The sequence below is a fragment of the Vulpes vulpes genome, chromosome 1 (assembly GCF_048418805.1).
Source record: "Vulpes vulpes isolate BD-2025 chromosome 1, VulVul3, whole genome shotgun sequence".
In the NCBI taxonomy this organism is placed as follows: Eukaryota; Metazoa; Chordata; class Mammalia; order Carnivora; family Canidae; genus Vulpes; species Vulpes vulpes.
The window spans coordinates 135138817-135154761 of NC_132780.1; the positions used below are offsets into that span (position 1 = coordinate 135138817).

The window sequence follows — 15945 nt, forward strand, 5'->3', positions numbered from 1 at the left end:
ATTCTGGACATTTCATATAAATGGAGTAACATGAAAAGAGCTTTTATGATTGGCTTCTTTTATTAAGCATAATGTTTTCAAGGCTTATCCTTTGTTGTAGCATGTTTCAATATTTTATTCCTTTTTATGTCTAAATATTACATGTATGAGTATATCTGATTTTGTTTATCCATTCATCAGTTGTTGACATTTGGATAGTTTCCACTTTTTGGCTATTATAAACAATGTTATGAAATTCATGTGCAGGTTTTTGTTGGATGTGTGTTTTCAGTTCTTTTGAGTGTATGTAGGAGTGGAATTGCTAGGTTGTACGGTAAGTTGATGGAATTAAACATCTTTTAAAGTTCTCTGTTATTTATAGGAACCTCATGTGCTTATTACATCAAATGGTTCTTGTATAGATGCCTAGAAAGATAGGGGACACTATATACCATGTGGTTAAGAATGCAGGCTCTGGAAACTCAACTGGTAGATAAATAAGTTCTGGGGATATCATGCACGGCATAGTGATTATAGTCAACAGCACTGTATTATAACTTTCAAAGTTGCTAAGAGACTGGATCTTAATCTTACCACAAAAAAGAAAGAATAATTATGTGACTTGATAGAAGTGTTAGCTAATGTTAAGATGGTAAATGCATTATACACTTTAAACTTACACAATGTTACATGTTAATTTTGCCTTAAAAAAAAAAAATAAAAGAATGCAGACTCTGGAGCCTGACTGCCTGGGTTCAAACCCCAGCTCTGATACCTTCTAGCTGTGTGACTATGGGCAAGTTATGTAACCTCTCTGTGCCTCAATCTCCTTATCTGTAAAATGGGAACAGAGTATCTACCCCATAAGGCTGTTAGGAGGATTAATGAGATACTGCCATAGGAGGTGCTCAATAATATTAGCTATTATGAAAACAATAGTTGTGGACTATAGTAGTTCCTTTTTTTATTTGTTTCTCTCCCTCACTTTGGTTTCTGAAACTGGAATTCGAAGACTTTGATCAGTGGTGTGTCTGGAGCCCATGTTGAGTCTTGGGTTAAAAAAAACAGCACAGCAAAAAATAAAAAAAAAAATAAATAAATAAAAACAGCAGAGCACCACCTATTGTTAATGAGGCAGAGGGTTTACAGAGACACAGAGAAGCCTAATGCAGGGCAGCTGTGGCTATAAGGTGTTCATTATTGGCCAGGAGTATGATTGTGAGCAGTGGTCCTCAAACTTTATTGAGTCACCTGGAGGGCTTGTTGACACATGGATTGACAGCTCCATATCCAGAGGTTCTGATTCAGTAGGTCTGAGGTGGGACCTGAGAAGTTGAGCTTCTGAGAAGTCTCCAAGTGATAGTGCTATTGCTAATCTGGGAGCTGCACTTTGAGAACCACTGGGATAAGAGCCATGAATTAATTTGAAAGAAACCTGAGTCCTTGTGTTGGGAACACTTGCCATGTGGATCTTGAACAATGAATGCATTTCCTCTTGGCTGTCTGGTAGGCATCTCACACTTAACACATCCACACAGAACTCTTAATTTCCACATCTGCCCTCCATTTGTTCCATCTACTTAACGGTCCCACCATTCACCAAGTTCCTGAGACCAAAAATCCTAATGTTTGATTCTTTTCTTTCCCTTCCTGCCACACCAGTTCAAAGGCAAGTCCTGTTGGGTGGTCATAATCTACCCTGAATCCAAACCGTTCTCACCACTTCCACTTCTACTGCCATGGATCAGACTGAGTCCTCTCTTGCCTGGACTACTGCTATTGCCTTCTAATTGGTGTTCCTGCTTCTCTTCCTGCCCCTCTGCAGACTCTTTTCTCTTTCGTAATTAGAATGAAATCCAAACTCTAAGTCTTCCAGGGCCTCCATGTTGGAAAGAGAGCCTGAGTTAAGGATTGTGATAATTACTCCAAGAGCAATGGGATGCCATTAGAAGGTTGGTGGGGGCTGTGGCACGATCAGATTCGCATTTATAAAAATACTCCAGCTGCCCTGAGGCAAATGGTTTGGACCAGCGTTTTCAACAGTTAGGGGTGGGGGAGACAGTTGGTGTTTTGGGTGGGTTAAATCTGGACTGTACTGGATGGTAGGATATTTAACATTCTTGGTCCTTGCCCACTAAATGCCAGGAAGACCCACCAGTTATTGGGACAAACACCTTTCCCAAGTACACGTTTCCAAACATTCCAGCCACCACCCACCCCTGACCTCTACTGGGGATCAGAGTACTGTAGTTAGGTGGCCACTGCAATCAATAGAAGGAGAAGTGATAATGGCTTGGACTAGGGCAATGGCAATTAGAGGTCAAGTTTGAGACTGTCAATAGGACTTGGTAAACCTTTGGATTTGGGGAGTGAGGGAGAAGGAGGTGCTATTCCCAGGTTTCTGACTTAGGTGGTCCAGTAAGATTGTGATGTCACATACTCTGAGAAAAAGCTAAGTTTTAGGACAAAGTACTTAAATACTCCATGCTCAATTTCCTTATCTATGCAATGAGAGTTTTGAATTCAGTGACCTCTAAGGCTGAAGCTGAGTGCTAAATTTAAAGTTACCAGCTCCAACTTGTATTAGTGGATGTTTCTCTTTGCTGTGCCATTCACACCAGTTATGCCTGATAGATAGGAGTAGATGGTATGGGGGCCAATGAGGTGGGCTTTTCTACCTCGTGCTTTTGGAAGTAGTGAATTGCTGGCCCCACGAAGGTCTGAGTGTTGTGAAGTTGTAGAATGTTAGAATTTGACCCTAAAGCCACTGTAAGTAAGGAAACAGGCCAAAGAGGGGAAGTGACTTGCCTCAAATCACATTGCAGAACTTCGGATATCTTGACTCTGAGTCCAGTGCTCTTTCTACTGTTTCTTCTGCCTTTTGCCAATCTCTGCTAAGATTAGGAAACCTGACAAAGCACCTCATCCAGTCCCGGGGTGTGGGAGTTTCCAGTGAAAAGATGTAGATAAGACCTGGAATAGGAGAGACACATGTGAGCCAAAGCCTGGCTCATTTCCCACATTCTGATTTCCAGACCTGGGAAGGGCTTCTCCTTTTTAAGCAGAAGTGTTTATTATTATTTTTTAAAGTTTTATTTATTTAATCTCTATACCCAACATGGGGCTTGAACTCAGGACCCCAAGATCAAGAGTCACATGCTCCTCTGAGCCAGCTGGGTATCCCAAGAGGGTTTATTGTTAAAGTTAAGGAGCTCTCTTTAGCATTAAATGAAGTTGAGAAAAGTGTCGAATCACTTAAATTAGGAGCCTGTAGATTTTCAACTAAAACCTCTGTTATTTGGTTATTTTCCATAACATTTATGAATCTGATCATGGATTCAGTGTTATGCTCCCAGCCTGTCTGGGCAGGTACATTATATTACAACCTCTTCTTAGCTTGGAAATATTTTAATGGTAAAGTAAGTTACTAGCAGTTACTAAGTTATCACCGAAGCAGTGTAGAACCCCAGCTCTGTAAGACTTCCATCAAGTGAGTGTATGAGCCTAAATCAATTGCCAACATGTTTGGCTTTCAAATGAAAGCCAAATGAAAGGTTTGATCCCATATTTGCTTTCACTCCTTTGTCAGTTCTAAACACTTGTTGATTTTTCCTACTGAGTGTTTTGCGCTGTTGCAACTGTACAAACCAGCTATGCCAACACACCCTGTAGTTTTGGTTTTATTAGGGAGAATGTCAGAGGTTGACCAGGATTTTTGTCGCTTGTCTCTGTTGTGGCATGTGCTGTGGCATTCATTTCTCTGCACATGAGGTGTGATTTCTCCAAGATGCGGGCTTTGCCTCTAGTGTTGAGGTCTAGCAAGCCAGGAGCCTGCTCAAGCAGAGGCCTGGGGTTTGCAGAATTCCCATCTTCACTCACTAAGCATTGTTAAGAAGTGCCTGGTGGGGTGTGGTGCACTCTGCCAGGTGGTGAGGGGACTGCAGAAAAAAGAGGTGGCATCACCACTGTTCTCTAGAAGCTGAAAATCTGCTTGGCACCCTGGCTTCCCCTGGTGACAATGCTGGGTATCATTGACTCTCTGGTTTCTCCCCTGCACATATGTTACTGTGTAATCAGAAAAAAAAAAACAAAACAAAAACTAAAAAGTGCAGCTGGGTGAAAATACACTGTTGAGTGAGAAAAGCAAGATGTGGAAAGATAAGTAATGTGCAATCTTTTGTGTATAGTTTTAAAACAAAAACAATATTGTATGTTGTTTATGTGAATGTGTGTAAAAGTATAAAAACAGTTGGGAGGAATTTCATACCCACTTCAGGATAATGGTTATCTCTTGGGAAGAAAGAGGAAGAGGACTGGGGACTGCAATTGGGATATCAGAAGTCTCCTTCATGCTTTATTTTCTTAAATGTGACACGTATTAACATTTGTTAAAGCAGAGTGATGGGTTCCTGGATGTTTGATAATTTTTCTCTGCATTTTTCTTTTTGTTTGAAAATGTGAGTAAACTGTATTCTATACTTGCGTGGAGCAAATGTTTTAGCTAGAGAGGAGCAGGGAGGGGCAGAGGGAGAGGGAGAGACAATCTTAAGACAGTCTTTAATCTATATGCCCCAACGTAGGGCCCCATCTTACAACCCTGACATAACCTGAGCCAAAATCAAGAGTTGGACACTTAACCAACTGAGCCACCCAGTAACCCCTGGAACATATGTTTTTTAAAATTTTGTGCTGGAGAGACCAGTTAGCCAGCCATGAAGTTAAGTAATATTTAAAGGAGCATATAGGGGGCACCTGGGTGGCTCAGTTGGGTAAGCATCTGACTCTTGATCTCAGGGTCGTGAATTCAAGCCCCACATTAGGCTCCGTGCTAGGTGTGGAGCCTACTTAAAAAAAAAAAAAGTAACATTTGTGATTACTAGTCAAAATAAGTCAAATATATAGTGTGGTGCCACTTATATAAAGTTTTAAGAACATGGAAAACAGTATCATATATTGTTTAGGGATACAAATGTGGAAAAATAACATAAAAACAAAAGGGAAAAATGCTAGATTCAATAAAATATCTTCTGAGGGCAGTAGGGGTGTGTGAGGTTTGAACTCCATAATGTCTTATTTCTTATGTACATATGAGTTGTGCACCAACCCAGGTGTACCTTATATTATGATCCAAATCAAGTTTATTTTTAAAAATGATTTACTGCGGGCAGCCCGGGTGGCTCAGCGGTTTAGCACTGCCTTCAGCCCAGGGCGGGATCCTGGAGACCCCCGGATCGAGTCCCACCCATATCGAGCTCCCTGCATGGAGTCTCCTTCTCCCTCTGTCTGTGTCTCTGCTTCTCTCTCTCTCTCTCTCTCTCTGTCTCTGTCTCTCATAAATAAATAAATAAAATCTTTTAAAAAATGACTTATTGCTTTTAATAAGTAAATAAGTAATAAGCACTCTAAGTCTTAATTTATGTATTTTAGGGAATCTGAGAAGGCAACAGTTAGTGGGTGCTGGGGGCTAGCGTCCGGGAAGATCTCACGGTGGGGTTGGGTGCAGTACAGAGCTTGAAGGGGATGTTTCAGATTGGATATGATATTTAAATGGGAGAGGAGCCTAATATAGTAGCTAAGATGTGTTGGAATGCAGAATGGAGACCAGCCTGCTCCAGAATTGAGTGTGATTTGGGAATTTGGGAGGATGGTTCAGGCTGACAAGTGAATTATCAATGCCAGGAAATTGAGCACCTTAATCACCAGGCTTCCAGTCTGTCTTCATCTTGTCTCTGTGATCATCTTGGTTTCTCTTCTAATGTCTTGCCTCTCCCTTTGAGATTCAACAAACTGATTAATTAAAGTGTTCCAGGTACAGATACATCATGGTTCAGTTCAAAAGTGTGTTAACAAATTCAACTTGGGTTCTGATACCTTTGCTGAGAAAATCTCTTGCTTATCTTGGCCTTTCTGGCTGTGCTAGCACGTTGGGGTTGACCTATTTAAAAAACAGTCTACTGTGATTTTAAGGTCTCCTTCCTGGATAGTAATTAATGGCCTTTGGCTCTTAGGTCTCCGCAATTAGGATTGCTTTTTTTTCTCATGGATTACTGGTAGCTGGTAAATTCTTTTAAAAGAGAAAGTCTAAGGACCCTTTCATTTTTCTACCCATTCACCCAACCTAACCAGCCCATTGAAATCTTCCTGCAGAGTTTATCATCGATCTTTATATTTTGCTGTAAAGAGGCCTGTGGACTTGGAGAACTCAAGTGTACTCATCTTAGAGTATTTGCAAAGGTTAAAATATAAATCAATGGCTCTACATGAGAGACATCTAACTCTGGGAAATGAACAAGGGGTGGTGGAAGGGGAGGTGGGCAGGGGGTTGGGGTGACTAGGTGACGGGCACTGAGGGGGGCACTTGATGGGATGAGCACTGAGTGTTATGCTATATGTTGGCAAATTCAACTCCAATAAAAAATAAATAAAAACAAAACCCCACAAATCAATGGCCCTTTTTAAAAAGTTTTAATTTTAATTCCAGTTAACTAACATAGTGTTGTATTAGTTTCAGGTGTACAGTATAGTGATTCAGCAATTTTACACATCACCCAGTGCTCATCACATCAATGCACTCCTTAATCCCCATCATCCGTTTAACTCATCCCCTTCCACCCCTCTGATAACCATCAGTTCTCTATAATTAAATATCTTTTTTGGTTTGTGTCTTTCTCTTTTTCCCCCTTTGCTCATTCATTTTGTTTCTTAAATTCTGCATATGAGTGAAATCATATGGTATTTGTCTCTCTTGAGCTGACTTATTTTGCTTATAGCATTATACTCTCTAGCTCCAGCTGTATGGTTGCAAATGGCAAGGTTTCATTCTTTTTATGGCTAAATAATATTTCATTGTCTATATATCACATCTTTTTTTTTTAATCTTTTATTTATTCATGAGAGACAGAGACAGAGAGAGAGAGAGAGGCACAGACACAGGCAGAGGGAGAAGCAGGCTCCATGCAGGGAGCCCGGCGTGGGACTCAATCCCGGGTCTCCAGGATCAGGCCCTGGGCTGAAGGTGGCGCTAAACCACTGAGCCACCCAGGCTGCCCACATTTTTATCCATTCATCAACCAGTGGTCACTTGGGCTGCTTCCATATCTTGGCTATTGTAAATAATGCTGCTACAAACATAGGGGTGCATGTATCCCTTTGAATTAGTGTTTTCGTATTCTTTGGGTGAAGACCTAGTAGTGCGATTGCTGGTTCTATTTTTAATTAAATTTTTTTATTTGTTGTTTTTAGTAATCTGTATAACATGGGGCTTCAACTCATGACCCCAAGATCAAGAGTCACATGCTCTTCCAACTGAGCCAGACACGTGTCTCTATTTTTAACTTTTTGAAGAACCTACAAACTTTTCCAGTGGTTGTACCAGTGTTTCTTTTTCTCTATATCCTTGTCAACACCTGTTTCTTATGTTGTTGATTTCATTTTATTTTATTATTTTTATTTTTGTAAAGATTTATTTATTAATTTGGGGGGAGCAGAAGGGGAGAGGGAGACAGAATCTCAAGCAGACTCAGCACTGAGCATGGAGCCCAATTGTGGGGCTTGATCCTGGGACCCTGAGATCACGACCTAAGCTGAAGCCAAGAGTGGGATGCTCAACTGACTGAGCCACCCAGGTGCCCCTTGTGTTGTTGATTTTAGCCATTCTGACAGGCATGATATTTCATTGTAGTTTTAATTTACATTTCCCTGATGATAAGTGATATTGAATATCTTTTCATGTGTCTGTTGGCCATCTGTAGTCTTCTTTGGAGAAATGTCTCTGTGTGTCTTCTGACCATTTTTAAGTTGGATTAGTTGATTTTGGGACATTAAGTTTTATAAGTTCTTTATATATTTTGGATACTGACCCTTTATCAGATATGTCATTTGCAAATATCTTCTTCCATCCTGTAGGTGGCCTTTTAGTATAGTTCCAATAGTGTATTTTTGCTTTTGTTTCCCTTGCCTCAGGAGACCTATCTAGAAAGAAGTTGCTATGGCTCATGTCAAAGAGTTCTGTGTTCTGTTCTAGGATTTTTATGGTTTCAGGTCTCACATTTAGGATTTAATCCATTTGGAATTTATTTTTGTGTATGGTATAAGAAAGTGGTCTAGTTTCTTTCTTTTGCACATTGTCATCTGGTTTTCCAAACACCATTTGTTGAAGAGACTGTTTTCCCATTGGATATTCATTCCTGCTTTGTCAGAAATTAACTGACTATATAGTTGTTGTGAATTTATTTCTGGATTTTCTATTCTGTCCCATTGATCTATGCCTTTTGGGGTTTTTTTGTTTGTGTTTTCATTTTTGTTTCAGCCTTCATTCTATAAGCCGGACTTTCACATTATTCTTTGACCCATTTTGTTTTCTATCTTCTTTTGATCCATTTTATTTTCTTTCTTCTTTTCCTCTACCTACAAAACTCTATAAACATGTTAGAGTTGTATTATATATATCTCTGTAGTAGTATATGTAATAGTTTGTTTACAAATTACTGAATAACTTTTTAGAAAAGTCTGGAGAGTTAGAGATTCTTTTTTTTTAAGGTATTATTTATTTATCTATTTATTTATTTATGAAAGTCACAAGGAGAGAGAGAGGCAGAGACACAGGCAGAGGGAGAAGCAGGCTCCATGCACCGGGAGCCCGACATGGGATTTGATCCCGGGTCTCCAGGATCGCGCCCTGGGCCAAAGGCAGGTGCTAAACTGCTGCGCCACCCAGGGATCCCGGGAATTAGAGATTCTTAATTGCTAAAAAGGTCAGGGCTATATCCATAAAGATTGTACATAAGAACATTCTCTCTGGAATCTGGAAATCAATGCAAAAGTGATTGAAATGGCTGCATTTTTTGTTTAAAAGCAACTTTAGGATCACATCTGTTATATCAAACAGAGTACTTAGTAGTAAACTTGTTCTACTTTCTAAGTGTTGGGTAAGGAATAAATTATCAAATGGGAGGGAGGAAGAAAGCCAACATTTCTTGGACACCGAGTGTGTGCCAGGTAGCATTCTGATGTTTGCAAATCTGCCTCATTACCTGCTGGTATTACTACCTGCCAGGAATTGTGCTAAAGGGCTTTTTACACGTCGTCTCATTTAAATCTCCCAACCCTCTTAAGATTGCTCAATTTATTTCTTAAAAAGGTAGTACATGCACATGATAGTAATTCAGGAAGGCACAAAAATGTTTGTAGTAAAAACTCAGCCTCTGCTGCCAGGCCCTCCACTCCTCCAGTTCCTCTTCCAAACTCCTACTGGTGTCTTGGGTATTCTCTCAGAGATACTCTAAGCATATATAAATAGGCAGATATGTTTTATGTTCAAGATTTTTCACAAAATGGTAGCATGTTATGCATACAGTTCTGCATCTTTTTTTAGTTCATGTCTTAGAGTTTGTTTCATGTCAGTGGGTATAGAATGGCCTCATTCTTTTTAACTAATATACCCTAGTTAACCAGTCCCCTCTTTCACCATAAGGACTGTACTTTGGGAGGGGTGTGTGTGTGTGCATGTGTATATTCTGATAATTGGGGAAGTCTGTGTTTTTATTCTAGTGATTGCATTTGTAAGTATAACTTTATTGCATATGTCTTGAGACATCTATTGACTGCCTACCACGATCAATGATGAAATTAGTAGTTATATTTCCTGTCCTTTCCTCATCTGCTGTTAGTCAATTACATTATTTTTTCAGTTTTGCCTTATATCCTAAAACATACTCATACTTCTGTTACTTGAGCTATTGGCTTACATTTTTTAAAATTTAAATTCAATTTAATTAACATAGTGTATTGTTTTAGAGGTAGAATTCAGTGATTCATCAGTTGCACAGAACACCCAAGTGCTCATTACTTCAAGTGTCCTCCTCTATGCCCATCACCCAGTTACCATGTCCCCCCACCCACCTCCCTTCAGCTATCAGCTTTAAGCATCTTTTGAGCCTTGTCAACGAAAGATGAGGAAATCAGCATACTTATTCATTCTGTCCTCTGTCCCATTTTAACCTTTGCCAATTACATAGTTTTCACATTTCCTTCTCTAACCATAAAGCCTCAAATTTAAGAGTTAGTCTTCAGACTAAACCCATTAAATGCCCTGCACCAGTTCTTTTGCTATAGTTTCTCCATTTAGCTCATTGTTCATTGAAGTTTTTCTTCTAGTAGTTTCTTCAGGAAAGAGTCAAGGAAATCGTATTTCCTGACTTCTTACATGTTGCAACATGTTTTTCTGTCACCTTTGTATTTGAACAACAGTTTGTCTGGATATGTAGTTATTCTCTGGTCACTTTTTTTTATTGTGACCTATTACATGAAACAGCTGTGAGATATCATAACTTGACGAATAATCATGAGGTGAGCACCCCAGAAGCCCCCTTGTGCCTGTTCTCAATCACACTTCTCTCCTTCTCTCAAAAATAACTATATCCTTTTATGTTATTACTCTTTGCTTTGTGATGTTACTACGATGGATGCATCCCTAAATGATATAAATGCTTTTTGCCAGTTTTTGAAGTGCATTTAAGTAGAATCATACAGTATTTACTCTTATTTTTTTGCTTGTTTTGCTCAACATGACATTTGGAAGATTCATGCGTATATTACCTATAGCCATACTTCGTATGTTTATGTTGCCCTATAATCTATTATATGAGCATATTATAGTTTATTTTCTGTTGGACACTTGGGTTATTTCTAGTTTCTGGCTAACAATACCTATAATGCTATAAATAGTTTTATATATGCCTCCTGATACACATATCTATGTATTTCTCTTAAGATATAGATTTGAGAATGAAAATACTTGGCCTTAGGGCAGGTGTATTTCGTTCTTCCTGGATATGGCCACACTTTTTCGAAGTGGGTTTTAGGACTTTATACCTGCACCAGCTCAGAGTAAGAGTCACCTGGGTCATCCTTCCCTTGATGTCTAGTGTCGTTTCACTATCTTCCAAGTGATTCTTTAGGAGTTGGTGATGCTCCCATTTTACAGTTGAGAAAATGGGTTCGTAGTAGTCAAGTAATTTAGTGCAAGTTTACAGAGGTGATGAATGCCAGAAACTATGCTCTCTCTAGCGCCAAAGCCTGTTATCTTTCCATACTGTCTTCTTTACTGATAGGACTTCCAACAGACAAGTAGGTGTGTAAGGCACTGAAGCCCCAGTGGAAGATGAACATCTTCAGAGGCTTTATTTCTTTACTTATTATTTTTTAAAGTTTTTATATTTAAGCAATCTGTGCACCCAACGTGGGGCTCGAATTCATGATCCTGAGATCAAGAGTGTCACGCCTTACTGCTTTACCGACTAAGCCACCCAGGCACTGCCCCCCCCCACCCCAGCTTTTTTTTAAAGAGAAACTTTTTTATTTTTTTTAAGATTTTTTTTTTTTTATTTACTCATGAGTGAGAGAGAGAGAGAGAGGCAGAGACACAGGCAGAGGGAGAAGCAGGCTCCACGCAGGGAGCCCGACATGGGACTCAATCCCGGGTCTCCAGGATCAGGCCCTGGGCTGAAGGTGGCGCTGAGCCACCCGGGCTGCCTGAGACTTTTTTATTTTTAAAGAGCAAGTTGCTGTCCTTTGGCTTGGATGTAGTTGTTCTTGGAGGTAACCTGTTTCTCAAAGTCCCTTCCAATTTTATGATGCAGATGGTACTTTTTTTTTTTTAATTTTATTTATTCATGAGAGACACAGAGAGAAAGAGAGGCAGAGACACAGGCAGAGGGAGAAGCAGGCTCCATGCAGGGAGCCTGATGCGGGACTTGATCCCGGGACCCTGGGATCATACCCTAAGTGGAAGGCAGGCCCTAAACCGCTGAGCCACCCGAGGATCCCCGATGCAGATGGTACTTACTCAACATGTTTATCACTCCTGATAGCTTGCTTCTTTCTTTTTTCTTGCTTTCAGCATCCAGCCTGTGTATGGAGCACAACACCCTCCTCTAGACCCTCGGCTCACCAAAAAGTAAGTCACGATATTTTTGAATTCATGCATGTACCTCTTCTAAAATTTCTAAACTTTTCCCTACTTTGTTGAAATGACAGTTTCCTCTTTGATCTTTTCTACCTTGTCCCTTGCTCTGTTTTTGATCAGAAGATAAGCAATCTTCTTACCTCTAAAGAGTCTGTTACTAAGTGGGAAGTTAACTCACATCAGAGATTTTGTTTTCCTACATTGGAAGCTGGTATATGCAGGGTTTGGTGTTGATTAAATATGGTCCCCAGATTGGATGATTGATGACTTTCTTCTGGTTTCTGGGGTTCATTGCTTCTGAATATATATAGAGGTCTGCCACCTTTTCCTCACTTATGTTATGAGAACTAAGGCAAACAGAATATAATTGTAGGGCTGGCATTCTTCAGGTCCTCTTTTTCTCTGACACCCAGCCATACAGTAGAGTTAAAAAAGCTCCTTGGAGGTTAAAATTCTAATAAATTATTTTCAAATACAATAGAAACCTTGGTAAATCTAAGATGGGTGGGTGTATATTCATACGCCTAATTATCACTTTACCACTCCTTTCTCTCATGGGCCATCATTCAGCCACAATGACTTAAATGAGGAGATGGGTTGTCTTTTCAGATTTTCTAAGAACTTTGGCCTCTACCTCTGGACATGCTAATTTTAGAGACTTACTTCTAAGAAAGCTGTAGTTTGTAGTGAAAGCTGAATGATTTGAGAGGTAAAGACTTAGGTTCTCATCCTTCTGGGACCTGTATAATAATTTCTACCCCTTCTCCCTTCACAGTCAAGGAGGAGTAAAGATAATGTATATTAAAGTATTTTGAATACCTACAGAAATGCTCTGTCAGATGTACATTATCAGTATTTTAATATTTGAAAATAATTAGCGGATTTTTTTTAAGATTTTATTTATTTATTTATGAGAGACAGAGAGAGAGAGAGAGGCAGAGACACAGGCAGAGGGAGAAGTAGGCTCCATGTAGGAAGCCCGATGTGGGACCCGATCCCAGGTCCCCAGGATCACACCCTGGACTGAAGGTGGCACCAAACTGCTGAGCCACCCGGGCTGCCCAGTTAGCTGATTTTGTGGTGAACTTTCTGTAATTCTTTGATAGAATTTTTTTTTTAAAGATTTTATTTATTTATTTGAGAGAGAGAGAGAGAGAGAACACGACTGGGTGGGGAGAGGCCGAGGGAGAGGCTGAGCAGGGAGCCCAATGTGGGGCTCAATCCCAGGATCCTGGAATCATGACCTGAGCTGGAGGCAGATACTTAACTGACTGAGCCACCCAGGTGCCCCTCTACTCATTGTTTTGCAATTTGGCCAGTATGTGGCAAGATACAGTCTTCTGAATTACTATGGAGGCGTGACTGCTGTTCTTTTCTGTAATGCAGTTTTTAAATCAGAAACCACTAGAGTATAAGTTCTTTGAGGGCAGGGACTTTGTTTTATTCACCACTATGCGCTTAGCACCTGGAACAGCATGTGACAACCAGTAGGCATTAAGTAAACATTTATGGAATGAAGGAGTGAAATCATGGGCTTTACTTCAGTGCTTCTTAGCTTCTACCTTGCTCTTCTTAGCGGAGGAATATGTTCTCTGTGACATTTCCATTAAATAGAATGAATCCTGTTTTCTCATTTTACCAGTGATAGACTATCTGGTCAATTGGCCAGGGGAGCAGGCACTACTCAACATTTTTCCCTGCCGCCTGCTTCCTCTTGCCCAAGAGCCATAATTTTATTTAGCTACTGAGTAGGTGAAATGTACTTAGAGCAGGCATCCATATTAGTTTCAGCCTTTTATAAAAACTTCTTGGTCATCCCAGTGGCCTACTATGGGCTTATCGCATTGAGTCTGGCCAGTGAGATGCAAAAGAAAGTCTTCTGAAGGAGGGTACTTGGAAAGATTTTCTTGTTTCACCAGAGAGATCATTTTGTGAAGAGAGCCTCTTTGTGTCTCCTCCCAAGTTTCCTGCTTTTGAATGTGGTAATGTGGAAATGAGATGCTGGAAGCTGTAGAAGCTACCTTGTAACTAGAGGGGATAGCCAAGAGACCTGCAGAAGAAACCCCTGCCTGGTGCCTTGACATCATGGTCTTTTTAATTTAAGCATCATAGTGGAGTCTTCTGTGCCTTGTAGCCAGTTCTGTTCACAGCAAGGATTTGTTGATTGGTAGTAGATCCATTCTGACATATTTTATAATGGCCTTTGATAAATACATGGCTAACCTAGAAATCAGTCCGTCCGCTCATACATAAGGCAGCAGAGTGTGCTGTCCTTTTTATGTTTGTGTCAGAGTCACCACACCTTGTCTGCATCAGTTACTGAGTGAGTTTTCCCTGATTGTGTTTGAGGGCAGGTCTTGAGGAATATTGCCGTATTCCAAGCTGCCAAGACACATTTTCAACACTTTTGTTTTCCTACTTATTAGTTACATAAAAGCACAAGTATTTTCACTGACCATTCAGCAGAGTTGTGATCATACTCTCAGTAGAAGTAATCACTTAGCTCTGCGATTTGGGAGGAATATAATTGTCACTGAATAAATTGTTTCCCCTTTCCATGCACATGGTGGTCTGTTATTAGTACTCTGCAACATGAGACAACATCTCGGGTCTGCACCGGACCATTTTACCATTCCAGATTGTTACTATAAAACATTTATTGCCCTTATTTTAATACCTTTGTTGGGACATTTTTATTACTTTCTCCGCTACATGATTACCGTTCCCCTTCAAACTGCCATTAATTACTGTATGGTTAATCCCCATCACAGCAGAAGCCTTTACACAGGGTCTTTAATCATCTAAACTGCATGAGCAGAGTACACCGTTCCCTCTCTGTATATAGTAACTTCAATTTGCCAAATTATTACCATTAGTGATAATATTGCCTGTAATAATATTTACAGCTCAGATAAAACTAGTCCTACTGCAGAGTGGCCCCATTGGTCACTCGATGGTATGACAAGCTTTTAAATTTTTTGTTTTCTGAATTGATACCAGAGTATGATAGGTCCTAGTTTCCAGTTACAAAGCTAATTCACAGGAAGCCACACTAGTTATCAAGATGACTGGGTTTATTTTAACGTTACTGAATACCCTCACTTGCTTCACACCCCTTACCAGTGTCAAATATTATTTTTCTAAATATATGAATGTGCTGTTTCTGTTAAGTGAGCAGCCCTATCAGTAAAACAGTGTAGTATCCATCAAATTACAGAGTGGTTGAACCATTGTTTCCTAACCAGTAGAACCCAGAGCTGCTCTTATTCAACATATCCTTTGGGGTTTGTGTTCCCATTTAACAAGTTACCATTTACCAAACAACTAAGTTTCTCTCAGATATGCCATTTATTACGTTTTTGTGAGTTTTAGGGTCATGTGCACTACTTGAATCTCTCTTTTTTCACTTTCTAGTTCTATGATCTTGGGCGAATTACTTGACCTCTCTGAGCCTTAGTTTCCTCATCCATAAAATAGAAATAATAAGACTCATGTCAGAGTTGTGATGATTTTATTTTAATTTTATTTATTTATTCATGAGAGACACAGAGAGAAAGAGAGAGAGGGAGAGACACAGGCAGAGGGAGAGCAGGCCCCATGCACAGGGAGCCCGACATGGGACTCGATCCGGGGTCTCCAGGATCACACCCCGTGCCAAAGGCAGGCACTAAACTGCTGAGCCACCAGGGCTGCCCTGTTGTGATGATTAAATGAGGTCTCTGCGAAAGTGCTTTTAATTTTTAATTTTTTTTTTTTAGATTTTATTTTTGTGTAATGTCTACACCCAACATGGCACTTGAGCTTACAACCCTGAGATCAAGAGTCAGATGCTCCACTGACTGAGTCAACCAGGTGCCCTCAAAAGTGCTTTTTAAACAATAATTTGGCATTCAGTTGTAAGGAGGCATGATGAAGGTATCCGTGAGAAGCCAGCTCGGTTGTAAGTTTGATATAGATCTGTCTAAACAATCTTGGGTAAACTTCAAGCCACACTGTGTTAG

The 15945-nt window shown here is 40.0% G+C and overlaps 1 protein-coding gene across 1 annotated transcript in view; it reads left to right on the plus strand.

Annotated features, from left to right (window-relative positions):
- Nucleotides 1–15945, plus strand: part of TBC1D22B (TBC1 domain family member 22B) — a 75869-nt gene that overhangs the window by 3084 nt on the left and 56840 nt on the right. Inside the window, exon 2 of the mRNA XM_025990845.2 lies at nucleotides 11879–11935. Coding sequence (XP_025846630.1) covers nucleotides 11879–11935 — 57 coding nt within the window. The remainder of the gene's footprint in view (nucleotides 1–11878; nucleotides 11936–15945) is intronic.